Here is a 20,158-nt window from a genome sequence, read left to right as displayed (position 1 = left end):
ACATTCCTCCTCTTAGCAATGAATAATTATCGAGCATGTTATCTCTGTCTGTGTGTGTGTGTGTGTGTGTGTGTGTGTGTGTGTGTGTGTGTGTGTGTGTGTGTGTGTGTGTGTGTGTGTGTGTTTGAATTGAACCAATGCATTAAGTTCAGCTGTTTGTTGTTATGCAATCAGATTAAATCAAGCTTTAAAATCAGGCCAGTTTTCATGCTCTCAGCTCACTTACTGATGCTTAATATAGAATGATTTCAAATATACAAACAGACGTTTTCACTTCTCATTATGGAATGCCAAACAGTTGTGTATCCTCAGAAAACAGAGATGAAAGAAATGTAAACGTCTGTCTCTGTCCCCCAGTCTGCAGACCCTGTCTCTGGATGGGAATCAGTTGAGCTTCCTTCCTGAAGAGCTTGGCGGCCTAGCTCAGCTCAGCAGCCTGGGGCTTTCCTTCAACAACTTCCCCCACATCCCTGGTGTGCTGGATAGGCTGAGTGGCATGGACAAGTTAGCCATGGCTGGGAACAGGGTGGAGACCCTGGAGCTGGGGATCCTTGCCAGGATGAGCCACCTCAAGAACATCGACCTGCGGTGAGGAACTAGACCAGTCTGTACTCTCTGCCCTCGTACGGGCCCCCCCGTCTGTCTTTCTTTCTATTCCTATTTCTCGCTCACTCTCCCTCTCTCATCCCTCAGTGTATACACTCTACTCATCAGTCACAGTATGCATAATGCAGGATCAATACACAATGGTAATAAGAGCTCCCCTGTCAGTAAATCTCATAGAGAGTTGGCAGCAGCGGTTCAATGTATCCCTCCAAATGCCCCCCACCCCGATGCCTGACCCTGCCTCACCCAGCCATTTTCATATAAAATGCCTTTCTCATCTCTCTATCCAGCTCTGATGCAGCAATTGATAGTGAAGTTGATCCCCTAAAAACCTGCAGTATCACTGTTTTAAAGTTGAGTCGTTATTCATCTCTCTCCTCCTGTCTTTCTCCCCCTCTCTCTCTCCCTCTCTCTCGCTCCCTCTCTCTTGCTCCCTCTCTCTTTCTCTGCCTCACCTTGAGAATGAGTTATTGGGTGGAGGGATGGGCTGGATTTATGGGGGCTGGGTGCCTGCAGGATTAGGAGGCCAGTTGGGCTCATAAAAGGGAGAGGAGAGGTACTGCAGAGTGAGATCAGATCAGCGAGACACACAGGGGCAGTCTGGAACTCATCAGCCAGGCAAAGAGGATGGATGGACTACTGCTCTGCTCCACTCCTCACCTGAACTGGCCTCTGGTTTGGAGGAGGAGCACCAATACTTTTTTCGAGTTGCTGACTATATTCTGTCTAGTGTCTATGTCTGCTGTCAGCATTCTAACCCAGTGTTCTGTTTGTCTGAAGCCAGTGCTTTAACATCATGTTGATGTTAATATCTTCATTCTATGTGTATGAGGCCTGTGTGTTAATTAAGCAATAAGGGAGGGGGTGTGGTATATGACCAATATCCCACAAACCCCTGAGGTGCCTTATTGATATTATAAACTGGTTACCAATGTAATTAGAGCATTAAAAATACATGTTTTGTCATTCCCGTGGTATACCACCGCTGTCAACCAATAAGCATTCAGGGCTCGAACCACCCAGTTTATAATGCTGTTTATACCATGGCATTGTTGAATTCTCATTTCTGATTGGCTTGAAGGGCATTCAAGAGCGTGCATTATTTCCCTATAACGCATGGTATATCAGCAGGGTAGAATCCAATGGCTATGGTTCTTACATGTTCCATGTTTGAGCTGCTTTTGAAAGCAAAGTCAAATTGAAAACATTATTGGCATTGTTAAATGAACACATTTCTAGCGGTAAATGTGTTAAATTATAGTATTATTATGGTATAAAAGGGATAATCAACTTGGGGCTGTATGTGTTCTCTGGAAAATGCAACTCCGTGGAAGGTCAGTTCCACTCCTCTAGCGCGTCGTGTTGGAACACACCTTTCACGTCGTGTACACATAGCCCCTTGTTCATTTTCCCTTACGTACTGTATGAGGTCTGGGTGTTAATGCTGTATACTGTATGAGGCCTGGGTGTTAATGCTGTATACTGTATGAGGTCTGGGTGTTAATGCTATGTACTGTATGAGGTCTGGGTTTTAATGCTGTATACTGTATGAGGTCTGGGTGTTAATGCTGTGTACTGTATGAGGTCTGGGTGTTAATGCTATGTACTGTATGAGGTCTGGGTGTTAATGCTGTATACTGTATGAGGTCTGGGTGTTAATGCTGTGTACTGTATGAGGTCTGGGTGTTAATGCTATGTACTGTATGAGGTCTGGGTTTTAATGCTGCATACTGTATGAGGTCTGGGTGTTAATGCTATGTACTGTCTGAGGTCTGGGTGTTAATGCTGTATGAGGTCTGGGTGTTAATGCTGCATACTGTCTGAGGTCTGGGTGTTAATGCTATGTACTGTATGAGGTCTGGGTTTTAATGCTGTATACTGTATGAGGTCTGGGTGTTAATGCTATGTACTGTATGAGGTCTGGGTGTTAATGCTGTATACTGTCTGAGGCCTGGGTGTTAATGCCGTGTACTGTATGAGGCCTGGGTGTTAATGCCATGTACTGTCTGAGGCCTGGGTGTTAATGCTGTATACTGTCTGAGGCCTGGGTGTTAATGCTGTATACTGTATGAGGTCTGGGTGTTAATGCTGTATGAGGCCTGGGTGTTAATGCTGTATACTGTATGAGGTCTGGGTTTTAATGCTGTATACTGTATGAGGTCTGGGTTTTAATGCTATGTACTGTATGAAGTCTGGGTGTTAATGCTGTATACTGTATGAGGTCTGGGTGTTAATGCTGTATGAGGCCTGGGTGTTAATGCTGTATACTGTCTGAGGCCTGGGTGTTAATGCTATGTACTGTATGAGGCCTGGGTGTTAATGCTGTATACTGTATGAGGTCTGGGTGTTAATGCTATGTACTGTATGAGGCCTGGGTGTTAATGCTATGTACTGTCTGAGGCCTGGGTGTTAATGCTGTATACTGTCTGAGGCCTGGGTGTTAATGCTATGTACTGTATGAGGTCTGGGTGTTAATGCTATGTACTGTATGAGGCCTGGGTGTTAATGCTATGTACTGTATGAGGTCTGGGTGTTAATGCTATGTACTGTATGAGGCCTGGGTGTTAATGCTATGTACTGTATTAGGCCTGGGTGTTAATGCTATGTACTGTATGCAGGCTGAATGGTCTGCGCTGGGTGAAGAGTGAGGCCCTGGAGGCAGTGAAGCAGGTGACCCAGCTAGACCTGAGGGACAATCACTTGGCCACCCTGGACCTGAGCTCCATCTGCAGCCTGGAAACCCTGCACTGTCAGAGAAACCAGCTGAGGGCGCTAACGCTGAGTGGCTTCACCCTGCGCACGCTCCACGCCAGCAGCAACCGTGAGTGGAGCAACTCCCTCCCTGGCCCTGTCTCTCCAGGCCCTCTACCACTGTTACTGTTACATAATGCATATAGCCATCACTAGCTTTGCTGCTGATCACTGCTTTTCCTCTACCCACAGGCCTGACCACAGTCAACATCTACCCAGTACCCAACCAGCTGACACAGATGGACCTATCACGGTGAGTGCTGTGTGGCCAGGGCCTCAGTTTCTCAATCAGTAAGGAGGAGGTGTTATTAGTGTTATTAATCCATCAACATTATTCTTCTCATCATGAACTTGGTATATTGGTACCTTTTTTCATATAGGGTGCTTTTGGAAAGTATCCAGACCTCTTCACTTTTCCACATTTTGTTACATTACAGCCTAATTCTAAAATTGACGAGGAACATTTTTTATTTAAGCAATCTACACACAATACCCCATAATGATGAAGCGAAACGGGTTTTTAGAAATGTTAGCAAATGTATTAAAAATATAAAACAGAAATACCTTATTTACATAAGTATTCAGACGCTTTCCTATGAGACTCGGAATTGAGCTCAGGTGCGTCCTGTTTTCATTGATCATCCTTGAGATGTTTCTACAACTTGATTGGAGTCCACCTGTGGTCAATTCAATTGATTGGACATGATTTGGAAAGGCACACAGCTGTCTATTTCAGGTCCCACAGTTGACAGTGAACGTCAGAGCAAAAACCAAGCCATGAGATCAAAATAATTGTCAATAGAGCTCTGAGACAGGATCGTGTCGAGGGGGAAGGGTACCAAAACATTTCTACTGCATTGAAGGTCCCAAGAACACAATGGCCTCCATCATTCTTAAAAGGAAGACGTTTGTAACCATCAAGACTCTTCCTAGAGCTGGCCGCCGGCCAAACTGAGCAATCGGGGGAGAAGGGCCTTGGTCAGGGAGGTGACCAAGAACCTAATGGTCACTCTGAAAGTGCTCTAGAGTTCTTCTGTGGAGATGGGAGAACCTTCCAGAAAGACAAGCATCACTGCAGAACTCCACCCATTAGTCCTTTATGGTAGAGTGGCCAGATGGAAGCCACTCCTCAGTAAAAGGCACATGACAGCCCGCTTGGAGTTTGCCAAAAGGCACCTAAAGGACTCTCAGCCCATGAGATACAAGATTCTCTGGACTGATGACACCAAGATTGAACTCTTTGGCCTGAATGACAAGCGTCATGTCTGGAGGAAACCTGGCACCATCCCTACGTTGAAGCATGGTGGTGGCAGCATCATGTTGTGAGGGTGTTTTTCAGTGGCAGGGACTGGTAGACTAGTCAGGATCGAGGCAAAGATGAACGATCCAAAGTACAGAGAGATCCTTGATGAAAACCTGCTCCAGAGCGCTCAGGACCTCAGACTGGGGCGAAGGTTCACCTTCCAACAGGACAACGACCCTAAGCACACAGCCAAGAAAAGGCAGGAGTGGCTTCGGGGCAAGTCTCTGAATGTCCTTGAGTGGCCCAGCCAGAGCCCCTACTTGAACCCGATCGAACATCTCTGGAGAGACCTTAAAATAGCTGTGCAGCATCACTCCCCATCCAACCTGACAGAGCTTGAGAGGATCTGCAGAGAAGAATGGGAGAAACTCCCCAAATACAGGTGTACCAAACTTGTAGCGTTGAACCTAAGAAGACTTGAGGCTGTAATTTCTGCCAAAAGTGCTTCAGCAAAGTACTGAGTAAAAGGTCTGAAAACTTGTAAATGTGATATTTCAGTTTTTTGCTTTGTCATTATGGGGTATTGTGTGTTGATTGATGAGGGGGAAAAAGCAATTTAATCTATTTTAGAATAAGGGTGTAACGTAACAAAATGTGGAAAAAGTCAAGGGGTCTGAATACGTCCGAATGCCCTGTATATGTACAGTGGGCGGTAAAAAAGTCTTATATCCCCTCTGACCTCTGTGAAAAGGAACCTGCTGGAGTACCTACCTGACTGGGTGTGTGACAGTAGGAAGGTGGAGGTGCTGGACGTTACACACAACTTCCTGTCTGAACTACCAGCCAGGTTAGTCTCCCTACGAGGACTAGTTCGTCCTTCTCAAACTCCTCACTTCCAACTCATCTAGTTATTCATCTAAAGATGTTCTAAACATGCATATTTGTTAAGGTAGATTAAAGGCCATTTCTTACATTGTCCATCATGTTGTGCTATATGTTTAATATGTCTATCTTGAATCATCCGGATTTGGCTTTTAAACATTCTGCGATTATTATTAGAATGAGCACCATATTAATCTGATTAACATTGGGCATCATTTAGCCAATGTCTGGCCAGAAATAACTGTCCCTAAAACATCAGCAGATGTGTTGACAGTCAGCTGATGAGAGGATTTCATTGGCTGTGTGAAGCCAACGCACAGCTTGTCATCTTTCTGTCAGCAGACTGTGATCTCAGTGTGGTGATGCTGGAGCACTCTACTCAAAGCAACCATCATTTAACGTTACCCTTTTACACAGCTATATTTGCATTTGAATAGACCAAAGCCTTCGCAAACAAGATAATATTCGGCTCGACAGCGTAGCTGCAGATGAGACCTCTGTGTTGTTCTTTCTGGAGTAAATTGTGCTGTGTTGGTAACTTTAGGCTGCCAAGTTGAAAAATACGTTGATGGATTTGTTGGGTGTGGAGTTACCTTACCTCAAGATTTCCCCCAGTTTCACAAGTGATCAAATTCACAGCAGGAGATGTTCTCTCTCTTCTCTCTTTCTTTTTTATCTCCCTCGCCACTAGACTGCTCAGCAGCCTGAGTCTGAGGAAGCTGCTGGCTGGGAACAATAGGCTCCAGAGACTGCCTGACCTACTTGACCACGTCCCCCTGGAAGTACTCGACCTCCAGCACAACAAGCTAGGCGAACTCCCAGAGAGCCTCTTCTACAAGGCCTTAAAGTGGGTCAATCCCCCTTACGCTTTCTCTTCTCTCTCTCTCTTCGCACCCACCCTCTCTCCTACCCTTCTCTTTGGTGCTTGTCCTCTCTCTCCCTCTCTCTGCCTCTCCCTCCATTTCTGACAGGTGTTTTGGAGGCTGCAGCTGATGCTCTGTCTCCCCCAGGGCCTGTGACGCTACTGCTGCTGCTTTAACCCCGGAGCAGCAGTGGCACTGTGCCTCTATTCAACCACAACAACCAATTAAAGGACAAAACAGGATCGGGCATATTAAAATGAAACACTGCCCTACAGTACATCCTCCTTACATCATGCAGTAGAAATACACTATAAATATTTGATGGGGTTGATGTATCTAGCTTAAAGTGGTTGGCAGTCTGTAAGAGATGTCTTACTTCACGTAGACATGTGGTGGCCCTGGTTAGCTGCTCCAGTAGCGGTGGACTGACTGGGTACCCTGGGCTGTGTCTGCCAGGCTCTGGAGGGTGTGGCTCTGTGGACCAGTCAGAGAGTTGGACTGTAACGTGAGCCCCCCCCCAGCAGCCTGACGCTCTACTGTTTCCTGTCTGATAAATCACTGGGCACCCATTAGGCCTGGCCTACTCTACTCTGTCTCCCATGCTGAGACATCGAGCGCCAGTGTGACGGCTGTAAAGTGCCTCATTGGTCAACAACGTTTGTTTCTCAGTATTTTAAAAGAGCCACCACTAGAAGATGTATTCTTATTGATTTTCTCCCTGTCATCCTTTATCTGAATCTGTTTTGTTAAAGGAAATTTATGGCCAGAGTGTTGGTAACAAGAGCATTTAACTCTCCTGTCATAACAGTTTTAAGAGGAAGTCTTACATTTTATACTATGTCTAAATCATCTAATGCTGACTTGATATTACACATTTACATCACTTACAGTTGAAGTCGGAAGTTTACATACACTTGGAGTCATTAAAACTCATTTTTCAACCAGTCCACAAATTTCTTGTTAACAAACTATAGTTTTGCAAGTCGGTTAGGACATCTACTTTGTGCATGACCCAAGTAATTTTTCCAACAATTGTTTACAGACAGATTATTTCACTTATAATTCACTGTATCACAATTCCAGTGGGTCAGAAGTTTACATACATTAAGTTGACTGTCTTTAAACAGCTTGGAAAATTCCAGAAAATGATGTCATGGCTTTAGAAGCTTCTGATAGGGTAATTGACATCATTTGAGTCAATTGGAGGTGTACCTGTGGATGTATTTCAAGGCCTACCTTCAAACTCAGTTCCTCTTTGCTTGACATCATGGGAAAATCAAAATAAATCAGCCAAGACCTCAGAAATAAAATTGTAGACCTCCACAAGTCTGGTTCATCCTCGGGAGCAATTTCCAAACGCCTGAAGGTACCATGTTCATCTGTACAAATAATAGTACGCAAGTATAAACACCATGGGACCACGCAGCCGTCATACCGCTCAGGAAGGAGACTCGTTCTGTCTCCTAGAGATTAACGTACTTTGGTGCGAAAAGTGCAAGAACAACAGCAAAGGACCTTGTCCTCTGGTCTGATGAAACCAAAATAAAACTGTTTGGCCATAATGACCATTGTTATGTTTGGAGGAAAAAGGGGGAGGCTTGCAAGCCGGAGAACACCATCTCAACAAGACACCAGTCAGGAAGTTAATGTCTGGTCGCAAATGGATCTTCCAAATGGACAATGACCCCAAGCATACTTCCAAAATTTTGGCAAAATGGCTCAAGGATAACGAAGTCAATATTATTGGAGTGGCCATCACAAAGCCTTGATCTCAATCAAATAGAAAATTTGTGGGCAGAACTGAAAAAGCGTGTGTGAGCAAGGAGGCCTGCAAACCTGACTCAGTTACACCAGCTCTGTCAGGAGGAATGGGCCAAAATTCACCCAACTTATTGTGGGAAGCTTGTGGAAGGCTACCTGAAATGTTTGACCCAAATTAAACAATTTAAAGGCAATGCTACCAAATACTAATTGAGTGTATGTAACTTCTGACCCACTGGGAATGTGATGAAAGAAATGAGAGCTGAGATAAATCATTCTCTCTAGTATTATTCTGACATTTCACATTCTTTAAATAAAGTGGTGATCCTAACTGACCTAAGACAGGGAATTCTTACAAGGATTAAATGTCAGGAATTGTGAAAAACTGAGTTTAAATGTATTTGGCTAAGGTGTATGTGAACTTCCGACTTCAACTGTATATCACTTGCAATTAATCCTGGGTTCTTTCCTATTTACATACATCGCTCTCTGCTCCTCCTAGCCTAAAGTACCTGAACGTGTCAGCTAATGCCCTGGAGACAATTCCCCCCAGTAGCCAATCAGAGGAGAGCCTCAGCACCCTCCAGGAACTGTACCTGACGGGGAACAAACTGAATGAGAACTGCGCTGCTCTGCTGGTGGGACACCAGAACCTCCGAGTCCTGCACATGGCCTACAATCAGTTGCTCTCTTTCCCTGCCAGGTAACCAACTCCACACCCAGTTATACTGCCTTCATATAGTACCTATGAAGAATGGAAATGTCTTCAATCAGTGGATGTATTCTACACTACTTTAGAGATTGCGTCTTTAGACATAAAATGTTTTCTATTGCTCCTAATATACTGTAGCTATTCTCTAGATCTGATATGAGCCATTGTTCTGTGGTGGAGACGTCTCTATACTGCTCTGTGTGTGCAGTAAACTGAGTAAACTGGAGCTGCTGGAGGAGCTGAATCTGAGTGGCAACAAGCTGAAGACCATCCCCTCCACTGTGTCCAGCTGTAAGAGGCTACACACCCTCATAGCACACTCCAACCACATCAGTGTGTTCCCCGAGATCCTCAACCTGCCAGAGATCAAGGTCACTTTCACTCATATCTGTTTATATTAGGGCTGTCCCCGACTAAAATAAATATTGGTTGACTGAGAGTTGTCCTGTTCTTTCGACCAATCGATTGGTTGAAATATTGAAACTTATTCTTCCATATATAGACATACACACCCTAATAAAATCAACCATATGCACTGAGCTTGTCTGATGCTTTAAGCCACTGTTTGATTAAATAATTAAGATGACTCAAGAAAGAGCCCGATGGCCACACTGTGTTAAAATTAAATGACAGCGAGAGCCTGTGTGACTGGTGCACGTTGTCTCTCTCTCCTTCCTGCTGCAGCGAACAGGCACCACGGCAAGTGTTTATTGCGCTGTCCGTGCTTAAGCAGCAACGTCCTTTCAGCCATTACCTGTTTCTTACTGAAGTTAGATTACTGAAATCCGTAATTTGTTTAAGAAAACATTCCCTATTCCCTCAACCTTTGCTCTCTTTACTTGAAACATGTATTCGTCACATGCAGGTGACCAATAGGGCCTGACCTATAACCTATCATAATCACATCAATAAATTGGTTATAACAAATTTCGAACACAGTAACACATGACAGCAAAATGCATGTGGAAGATGTGAAAAATAAACTCAAAACAGGCTAATGTTTACTGGTTTTGTGCCAAACAGTTGCTGTTAGATTATAATATTATAATTTTTTCTGACATGTTTGAAATAGTGTAAAAAAACACTAAATATGTGTATCAGAGTCTGTTCTAACGAAAATAAATAAATAAATAAATATATAAAGCCTTTATTACAGCAGACTAAAAACAGTTGCATGCATTTGTGAATTGCAGTTTATTGATCGTTTAGGCTAATTATTCAAAGCTCCCTTTGTTATTTCATTTTAAAACAGAAATGCTTGATTGCATTTCAGAGTATGAAAGCACAGCAGTGGATGGTGGTTATACAAGGCTACTATACCAAGACCACTAATGATAACGACATGACTTATTATTATAATGATGATTATAATAATAATTGTAATACTAACAGTAAGGAGATCAAGGAAAAGGAGCGAGAGCTGGGTGCATATTATGTGTGACAAACAAGTTCTGTTAGATTACAATATAATTGTTCTGCCTGTTTGGAACAGTGTAAACAACACTAAATACATTATAAGTAATACCAGTCTGTACAAACACCCCCAAAAATGTAAAGCTTAAATTACAGCATAGCAAAGATTAAAACAGCCAAATCTGTGAAAATACTTTCTGACATTTTGCTGTTGCATGAGGCTTGGTGCTCAGGGAATCATTAGGCTATTAAATAATCACTCAAACAGCCAACAGAAGCAGGATCTGTCTTATTTCTGTAGATATATATGGATGATTTAGAAAGCGAGGCACATTTGACAGTTAAGTTGGCGTTTCCTCTCTCCTCAATTGTTTTTAGACAATTAGGCTAAGGCAAGATCTGTTTCTGCTGGCTCCACCGCATTGCTTTAAATCCCAATATGCAGGTTAACTTTGCTATTATGCAACATAGGGAAAGGCGTCAATTCTACGGCGCACTGAAGGTTATGTTTCAGAACCGCGGACAGTGACCGTATCCAAAGCTGGAGAAAGTGCATTTGTTATAAAATAGTATTAGACTTATTAGTGTTGCATAATTTTTTTACATAATATAACCATATACAATTTCAGTATCACATGTCTTAGAGTGATGGACTGTGCCATCCCCGTGGCCTCCGCAATGGATTAGTCCACTGAGACAGGCACAAATCAGACAGGTGTCTTGTGCACTGCTCGACTAAAGAAATCTCGGTCAACCAACAGGCTATCGACCAAACAATCAACCATTCGTCTAAATGGGGTCAGCTCTAGTTTGTGTTTTGTTTATGCATATGTCTTTTAGATGTGTATGTCTTTATTACAATGTTATAACGTATAAGTGTGTGTGTGTGTGTGTGTGTGTGTGTGTGTGTGTGTGTGTTCTCCCTTCACCCTGTGTGTGTGTGTAGCTGGTGGACTTGAGCTGTAATGAGCTGACTGAGATCCTACTGCCAGACTCTCTAACGTCCACCCTGCATGAACTGGACCTGACTGGCAACAGCAGCCTCTTGCTGGAGCACAAAACACTCAACCTGTTCAGGTGACACACAGAGACCACAGTGTCACGCCGCACAACGAAGTATCAGGCCGCTGGTGTACTTGGATAAGCTATGAGATAAATCATATTCTTGTGCTACGCTGTGAATTATGGTTCGGTCCAGTGCGTGGTGAGGTAATGCCCCCATCTCTTTGTCTCTCTCTCCTCAGTCACATCACCACCCTGAAGCTGGACCAGAAGCCAGCCATGACCACCGGGGACTCCCTGGGCTCCTCCACCCTGTGGAACCATGGCTACTCTGAGATGAGTGGACAGAGGAACAAGTGAGCAGAAGGGAGGGAGGGAGAAGGGTTGAGGGAGAGAGAGTTACTTTGAGACAGTGAGTGAGCGTGTATGTGAGAGAGCATCAAAGTGTATTTTTCCTGAGTGAAGCCCTAATTTATGACAAACTTCTGATGAGAGGGTATAAATGGGATTATGAGATCACGTGTGGTTTTAGAGAGCGCCTTTAAGAAGCATTTCCTCTTTCAGGGAATCACTGTGAGCAGCACTACATTAAATGGTCTGAGAAGAGGATGTGCTTCTCATAGTCCATATCAGCCCGTTTCTTTTCTGCTCTGCCTCTTGGCTGGGATCCTATTTTAAACCCTACCCGGGCTATAATATGCATCTATGGAGGAGTTACTTAGTTATCTAACTGTACAGCCCCAGCACATCTTCCACTGCCTGGGTGAATGTCCGTTGGGGCTGGGATCTAGGCCCCTAGGCAGTGGATCTTGTTTATTGTAGGGAAGGCGGTGAAGCCTAATACTTCCTGTGGATACAACGGGTATAAAGCAGTGTCCCCTGCATCATTGATCATTGATCATTGCATCATCCCAGTTTGCCTGGCTCCTGTCCTAACAGGTCCTCACAGGGTCATGACTACCACAGTGTTACAGGGGGCCGTGTTTGGTGTCACACTCAGCCCCTGCTGCCTCCGTAGGAATAGGGCTCTGTCTCACTGTGTTCAAGTATAGATGAGTTATTCCTGTTTGGCTTGTATTTGAGGAAGATTCTATGCTTATGAGCAAGATTGTATAACGGGATTTACACACAAACAATTTAAACACATTTTGTTTCCACTTTTTGTGTTAATCTTATATCTATACTAACGGTATTTTATCTTCCTTGGGGACAGGTTGTGTGTGTCTGTGTTGGCAGTGGACCGCTTTGGGGATAGTGTTGAGGCGGCCTATGGCGTCTTCGACGGAGATCGCAATGAGGAAGTTCCTCGTCTGCTGCAGTGCACCATGGGAGATGTGCTGTCGGAGGAGCTGCTGCATTCCAGTGTGGACAGTGTGTACATGAGCAACACCTTCCTCACCTCACACAGGTATGAGCATCATGCATACACAGACACACACCCATTCTGCTTGTAATACTGTAATACAAGCAAAATGTAGGCACATTTCAGTATCCTATGAATCAGGGGCGTAACTCTGGTTTTGGAAGTGGGGTGGACATCATCATTATTATAATTTTTTTTTAAATCCAGTCAGATAAACAACCTACCCCACCGATCGGAGATGTCCGCATGGTCCTAAAGCACACCGTTGCCTCGTTTTGTGTCACATTCCAATGCTAAAACTGGGGGGGACAAAAATGCAACTTCAGAATGTGGGTGGGACATGTTCCCCCACGCCCCCCCTGACCCCACTGAAAGTTGCGCCCCTGCTATGAATTACTGTTGCCCCTTAGGGAAGACAAACCTACAATTGTACTATTCCGTGTTCATTTACATTTGATTGACTTCATTCACAACTGAATTAGCTAGGAACTAACATATGCAAATAACAACATAATGAATATTCATAATGGTCTACTTTTAATGTTTATTTAACAAAGAAGCTAGCTAATTGCAGGGCATGTTTTGATAGTTGTATTCTGTGATGTATGATGCAGGAAACTGGGCATGGCTGGTCAGAAGCTGGGTGCATCTGCCCTGCTCTGTTACATCCACCACGAGCCGTTGGAGCTGGGCAGCTACTTCAGCCTGACGGTGGCCAACGTGGGCAGCTGCCAGGCGGTGCTGTGTCGAGACGGCCAGCCCTTGCCCCTCTCCAAGGTCTTCAGCCTGGAGCAGAGCACCGAAGAGATGGACAGGGTCAAACTCAGCAAGGCGATCATCACTGAGGTACTGTGGGTAGTCAGGCGTGTGTGAATGCACGTCTTTGTGAGGGCCTTTGTGTTCATTAACATCTACTTGTTAACGTTTGATGTGATGCCTTATGCTCCGAGGTATTCATTTGTATTCAAAGTGCAGAGCTGAGTCCCCTCCTGTGTTATTGTGTTGCAGGATAACAAGGTGAGTGGAGTGACATGCTGCTCTCGCCTGCTGGGATGCTCTTATCTGTCTCCCTGGGTGCTGCCCAAGCCCTGGGTACGCACCGAGCGCCTGTGTTCCCAAGATGAGTTCTTGATCCTGGGGAACCGGGCGCTGTTTGAGAGGGTGTCCTACCAGGAGGCCGTGTGCACCGTGCAGGCCGTGAGGGACCCCCGCGCTGCTGCCAAGAAGCTCTGCACGCTGGCCCAGAGCTATGGCTGCCGGGACAATGTGGAGGCGGTGGTGGTGTCCCTGCACATCGGGGAGGACAGCTGTACCTGTGAGCCCCCTCACGCCAGTACTGGTACTGAACCCCGGGGACCCCCTCCAACACCCCTCCCCGTCACTGCTCCCCCAGGGGACCCGGCCACGCCCTCCTCCAGCAGTGGCATCGCCTCAGAATTCAACAGCGAGACTTCAGCCTCTGAGGTGGGGAGTGAGGCGGGCTCCACGGCCTCTGACGAGCACCCCTCCACTGGCCCCACGGCCCGACCTGAGAGGCGCTGTAGCCTCCACCCTGCAGCCACGCTCTGTGCCCCTGCGGGACCTGGCTCAGCTGGGGTAGGGGGGCCCCACCCAGTCCTGTTCCAGCGCCAGCCCTCCTGTGCCACCTTCTCCAGTAACCAGTCTGACAACGGGCTGGACAGTGATGACGAGGTTCCCCTAGAGGGGGTCATCTCCAACGGGAGCAAGCTGGAGGTGGAGGTGGACATCCACTGCTGTGCTTTCCAGATTCGCTCTGGGCCCCCCGCGAGCCGCAAGGACCACAACCTAGACAAGACACGCTCGGACTACCCCAACGGAAAGATGCGTCGTCAGAACAGCGTGGTGGTGTCAGCCACTAACGGCTGCCTGCTGGCTGTGTGTGGCAGAGAGATCTCTGACCTGAAGAAGTCCCCCTCCACCTCCAGCCTCTTTGGGAAGAAGCTCTCCAATGGCTCCGTGGTGGCCCCGGAAGATAGCCACAACCTCATCGAGGTAGCCCTGGAGGCCCCTAAGAAGAAGTCGGGTTACTTCACTGCCCCTGCCCAGCAGGACCCCGAGGACCAGCTGGTAGTGCCTCCCAGTCTGGAGCAGGATGTTAGGGAACAGCTGAAGGGCCAGAGCCCTATGGTCCCTGGACCTCCACCTCCTTTCACACCCCCCTCCATCAGAGACCCTGTGTGGGACCACCCCCACCCCCCTGCTCCCATGCTGCCCCAGCGGGACCTCGCCCCCAACCCTATCCCTGCCCTACAACAGGAAGTCTATGATACTGTCCTCTAAAGGGGGCCAGAGCACAGCGCCACCCTGTGGTAGTCCTGTGATAGTGCCATACCAGGGGGGCAGAGGAGGTCTCTCTGGCACAGGTGGGATATTCCAGTTCAAGTTTCCATTCAGCTCTGTCATGAAGACCAGATGGACATGTGGGGCCTTGACTGTTCACACATGAATGTGTTATGTCACATTAGACGTAGAGAGGTGCTTAGCTAACTGTCTGATGAACCTGGTGGAACTGTCTGAGTATCAGAGCTGAACAGGTACTGAAGTCACCAACCATGAAAATAGGTTGTGAAAAGAAGGGGGCCACCGGAGGCCAAAATACCCCAGCCTGAACTAGAATACCTCATGTGTTTTAGACTGCAGAACTTGTTTGCAACATTTCCCTTTACTTGGAAGGAAGGTCAAATAGTGAAATGGTAGAATAATCCATTTGAGTGTGTTATCATTCCATTGCTGGGGGCTCCAGGGGCTCCTAGATCCCAGGGACAAGTCCTGTGACCAAAAGGTGAAAAAGTGCCTACTGTAGATGACTCAGCCCCAGATGTCCCTGCCTCCCTGCCTGTCTGTGTATGGAGGGAGGAGGAGGGGGGGCATCACTATTAACCCTGGAATAGGACATCACTGTGTGACAGCGTCCTCCAGGGGCCACCAATGGTACAGCCACTTCTCGCGCTCGCTCTCTCTCTGTCTGTCTGTATATATATCCTACTTTATCTCCCTCTCTAACCTGTTGACTGCACAATGGCAGCCGACATGGCTGGCAGGACTGGAAACTGGGCTGACTGGCCTTACTCTGTGGTACAAGGATTCAGACTGTATGCTAGAGGCAGGTAGGAACATTACAGCAGGCGATTAAAAGAAAACAACAGAATTTTTATTTACAAAAAAAACTAAGATGTGACCCTTTCTATCTACACCATAATCCTCTATATGGGAAATACAGTTAGTATCTATATACACATTTAGTCTGAGCAGTATAGTGCAGAACCACATAGCGGTGTAATCACATGGCCTGCTTGGCCTAGTCCTAGCATCAGGATGCCTATCCATTTGGAAACCATTGAAGCCTTCCTGGGAGGAATAATACAGAAAATAATGTTCAAAAATAGCATCAAGCGCTCAAGAAAAGGCTAACGCAAAATAACATAGTGCATTGCTCACCTGTACAGAACCAATATGACATACTGCTTCAAAAGCGTTATTCTAACACTGTATCCGTGACAGTGCATGGTCAGCAAATTTTAACAGAAAAAGTTGTTATATTAATTATGTTTTATGAGCAACATGAATGGTGACAATGAAGACGAAACAATTGTTCACGGTGTTCATATCTCAGACGCTACAATGCTGTACAGTAATCATTTACAAATGATGGGTGAAAAAACATGTTCTTCAACATGAGTTCTTCACGTTATTAGAGTGCCATCATTTAAGGAGTCCACTGTGAGGTGTGTAGCCCCTTTTTCTTTAGTTGTTCTAGTTTCACGTTTGTTGTACCCAGGGAATTGTGCAAAATCTCTCCAGTGACCCATCATTCCATTAGCTTCTCAGTCAGCTGAACAGAATATACATGAGTAGTGTACTAAAATGAGGATGTTACATGTATATTATTTTACATGTATATGTAAAGTATGTATGTTGTGAAAGTCTATTTTAGCCATGCAGTTTGCATAATTCCTTTGGAGCCTATAGATATAGCTGGTTGATGCTCTTCATTTTAAGTCAGTGAGGGAAAGAGTAAAAATAATTGAAATAATTAGATATTTCATTCTCATAGATCTACTGACAGATTCAATAGGGGTTTGTGGGACATCTGGTGGTGATAACTATGAATTGCCTCAAATGTTAGTTCTATATCAGTGAATATCATCAGTGTACTGTACCACCGCTACCACCTACTGTATAACAGATTCAGAACAAGCACAGTGTGTTTTTGTTGGCAGAAAAGAAAAGCTCATTGGTGTCTTGGCGACAATAAGGACTGGTTTGAGTAAGAGGGGTGGTGTGAAGCTCACATGAGTGCCAACACCAAACCAATCTAACAGGTGGGTGGATGACTGGATGGGGTATTGTGAAGGAACAAACGTTTCAAGAGATATGTAGGACACCTGACCTAATGCTGAGCAGGACGTTATCTTACACCTCTTTCACGGTGTGGAGACAAGCCTTTGTCTGTTCCATATGTTTCTAAGCTGTCAGAGGACCCTTGGTTAATACCATCCAACCAATGAGGAAAACGGGTTTATCAGATTACGTTATTGTGGAATGTTAGCAAAAATATACAATACTCTTATCTACAAATCAACTCACCAGAGCTAATGATCTCATCCATCTCAAATTTGTGTCCTGGGATGATGACATGATGCAGATGTGGGTTAAAGTATCGACTGTATTTTGACACACAAAACAAAAAACACAGGTATTCTTATGTATAGGGCCAATGAGACATTAACTTAGACATTACATATGCAACTCACTTGATAATGAAGTGATGACATCACAATGAGCAAAGCACTTTTGTGTCCTGAGAAGAGTGAAAAAACTAAAGTATTGAGTGTAAGCCATTCGTTTTGCATCCGAATTTGAGTTCAGACTTTATTTGGGGCATTTGCTAATGGTTTTAGTGTTGCTGACGTATGGAGTGGTCCACAGTATGGTCCTGGCTTTTATCTAGCGCAGACATTGTGAAATATGTCCATCATGGAGATTGCTTTGAATAAAGGCATCCACATAATATGGGTCATTTGACTGTGATTATGACATTTCTATAAAGTTGCACTTGTGCTCCAGCAATGTCAGAGGATAGTATATTGCTAATTGACTCATCATTGGTATAACAAAGCTGCAGACCAAAATCTACCCCCCTTCCCCTTTGTGCCAAACTGCCTAACCCTAACCCATTTTAGAGAGGACAACTTTCTGACTTAGTAAGAGAGGGCTTGTGGTCTGACAAGAGAATGACCGGGACGTGTTCCTAGATGCCACTGTGAAAAGGCTAGTGGCATGGTTGTAATACTTACCATAGCTGCTTAGCTAGCTACAACCCTCTCTATGCTTGCTCATAGCCTTAATGCAGCGCTGCCAGTCCTAATGATGACGGTGACTATCTTTTTCTGTTGGTTTTATTTCCTTTAGCGGAGCTGGTTTTGCCCTTTGACCTTACATGGCAAGGTCAGGAGCATATAACACGCCAATACTTTGCATTCTTTTCTCCAAATTGCAGAGGGAGCAAGGCAACGTTTCAAGCCAGTAGAACAAGGATTGGATTCTAAAGGTTTCATATAATTGGCACTATTTTAGATGCTCAAAAACCTCACAGCGGCTTCGAAATGGCTATTTACTACATCCTTAACGTTCTAGACTGGAATGATTGGTGAATTTGCCTTTCTAAAGCCTGCTTGCTTATAATATGAGATGTATTACATACAATTGAAGTCGGAAGTTTACATACACCTTAGCCAAATGCATTTAAATTCAGTTTTTCACAATTCCTGACATTTAATCCTAGTAAGAATTCCCTGTCTTAGGTCAGTTAGGATCCCCACTTTATTTTAAGAATGTGAAATGTCAGAATAATAGTAGAGAGAATGATTTATTTCAGCTTTTATTTCTTTCATCACATTCCCAGTGGGTCAGAAGTTTGCATACACTCAATTAGTATTTGGTAACATTGCCTTTAAATTGTTTAACTCAAACGTTTCAGGTAGCCTTCCCACAATAAGTTGGGTGAATTTTGGCCCATTCCTCCTGACAGAGCTGGTGTAACTGAGTCAGGTTTGTAGGCCTCCTTGCTCCCACACACTTTTTCAGTTCTGCCCACAAATGTTCTATTTGATTGAGGTCAGGGCTTTGTGATGGCCACTCCAATACCTTGACTTTGTTGTCCTTAAGCCATTTTGCCACAACTTTGGAAGTATGCTTGTGGTCATTGTCCATTTGGAAGACACATTTGCGACCAAGCTTTAACTTCTTGACTGATGTCTTGAGATGTTGCTTCAATATATCCACATAATTTTCCTTCCTCATGCGGCCATCTATTTTGTGAAGTGCACCAGTCCCTCCTGCAGCAAAGCACCCCCACAACATGATGCTGCCACCCCTGTGTTTCACGGTTGGGATGGTGTTCTCCGGCTTGCAAGCCTCCCCATTTTTCCTCCTAACATAACGATGGTCATGATGCCCAAACAGTTAAATTTTTGTTTCATCAGACCAGAGGACATTTCTCCAAAAAGTACGATCTTTGTCCCCATGTGCAGTTGCAAACCGTAGTCTGGCTTTTTTATGGCGGTTTTGGAGCAGTGGCTTCTTCCTTGCTGAGCAGCCTTTCAGGTTATGTCGATATAGGACTCGTTTAACTGTGGATATAGATACTTTTGCACCTGTTTCCTCCAGCATCTTCACAAGGTCCTTTGCTGTTGTTCTGGGATTGATTTGCACTTTTTGCACCAAAGTACGTTCATCTCTAGGAGACAGAACGCGTCTCCTTCCTGAGCGGTATGACGGCTGCGTGGTCCCATGGTGTTTATACTTGCGTACTATTGTTTGTACAGATGAACGTGGTACCTTCAGGCATTTGGAAATTGCTCCCAAGGATGAACCAGACTTGTGAAGGTCTACAATTCTATTCATGATGTCTGGGCTGATTTCTTTTGATTTTCCCATGATGTCAAGCAAAGAGGCAATGAGTTTGAAAGTAGGCCTTGAAATACATCCACAGGTACACCTCCAATAGACTCAAATGATGTCAATTAGCCTATCAGAAGCTTCTAAAGCCATGACATCATTTTCTGGAATTTTCCAAGCTGTTTAAAGGCACAGTCAACTTAGTGTATGTAAACTTCTGACCCACTGAAACTGTGATTAAGTGAAATAATCTGTCTGTAAACAATTTTTGGAATAATTACTTGTGTCATGCACAAAGTAGATGTCCTAACTGACTTTCCAAAGCTATAGTTTGTTAACAAGAAATTTGTGGAGTGGTTGAAAAACTAGTTTTAATGACTTCAACGTAAGTGTATGTAAACTTCCGACTTCAGCTGTAAGTTTTATTCACTTATTTTGTTCCTACTTCGGACAAAATCTGCTCTTCAAAGGATCAAACACTGTTTAAAGCACTTTGTACATAGGGAGATGAATATATTCAAAGATTGATATTTGAGTATTATGTGAGATATTTATCAAAAATGCACATTAACTCATAGGGCTTGAGTTGTCGTTGTTGTGGCTTCTGTCAGCCAAACATATCATGTCTTCTCTAAGAGAAA

General features: G+C 44.7%; 1 protein-coding gene across 1 annotated transcript in view; it reads left to right on the top strand.

The window, feature by feature from the left end:
• The window catches only part of LOC106587330 (PH domain leucine-rich repeat-containing protein phosphatase 2), a 44,945-nt gene extending 26,439 nt beyond the window's left edge, over positions 1-18,506 (top strand). Inside the window, exons 8-19 of the mRNA XM_014175614.2 lie at positions 358-588; positions 3,225-3,427; positions 3,550-3,610; positions 5,352-5,447; positions 6,174-6,329; positions 8,609-8,809; positions 9,027-9,189; positions 11,178-11,308; positions 11,476-11,589; positions 12,447-12,641; positions 13,211-13,442; positions 13,605-18,506. Of these exons, the coding sequence (XP_014031089.2) occupies positions 358-588; positions 3,225-3,427; positions 3,550-3,610; positions 5,352-5,447; positions 6,174-6,329; positions 8,609-8,809; positions 9,027-9,189; positions 11,178-11,308; positions 11,476-11,589; positions 12,447-12,641; positions 13,211-13,442; positions 13,605-14,897 (3,076 nt within the window). The 3' untranslated portion in view covers positions 14,898-18,506. The remainder of the gene's footprint in view (positions 1-357; positions 589-3,224; positions 3,428-3,549; positions 3,611-5,351; positions 5,448-6,173; positions 6,330-8,608; positions 8,810-9,026; positions 9,190-11,177; positions 11,309-11,475; positions 11,590-12,446; positions 12,642-13,210; positions 13,443-13,604) is intronic.
• Positions 18,507-20,158: the final 1,652 nt, after the last annotated feature.

Source organism: Salmo salar, chromosome ssa11, assembly GCF_905237065.1.
Source record: "Salmo salar chromosome ssa11, Ssal_v3.1, whole genome shotgun sequence".
NCBI lineage: Eukaryota > Metazoa > Chordata > Actinopteri > Salmoniformes > Salmonidae > Salmo > Salmo salar.
This window is presented reverse-complemented; position numbering and strand designations above follow the sequence as displayed.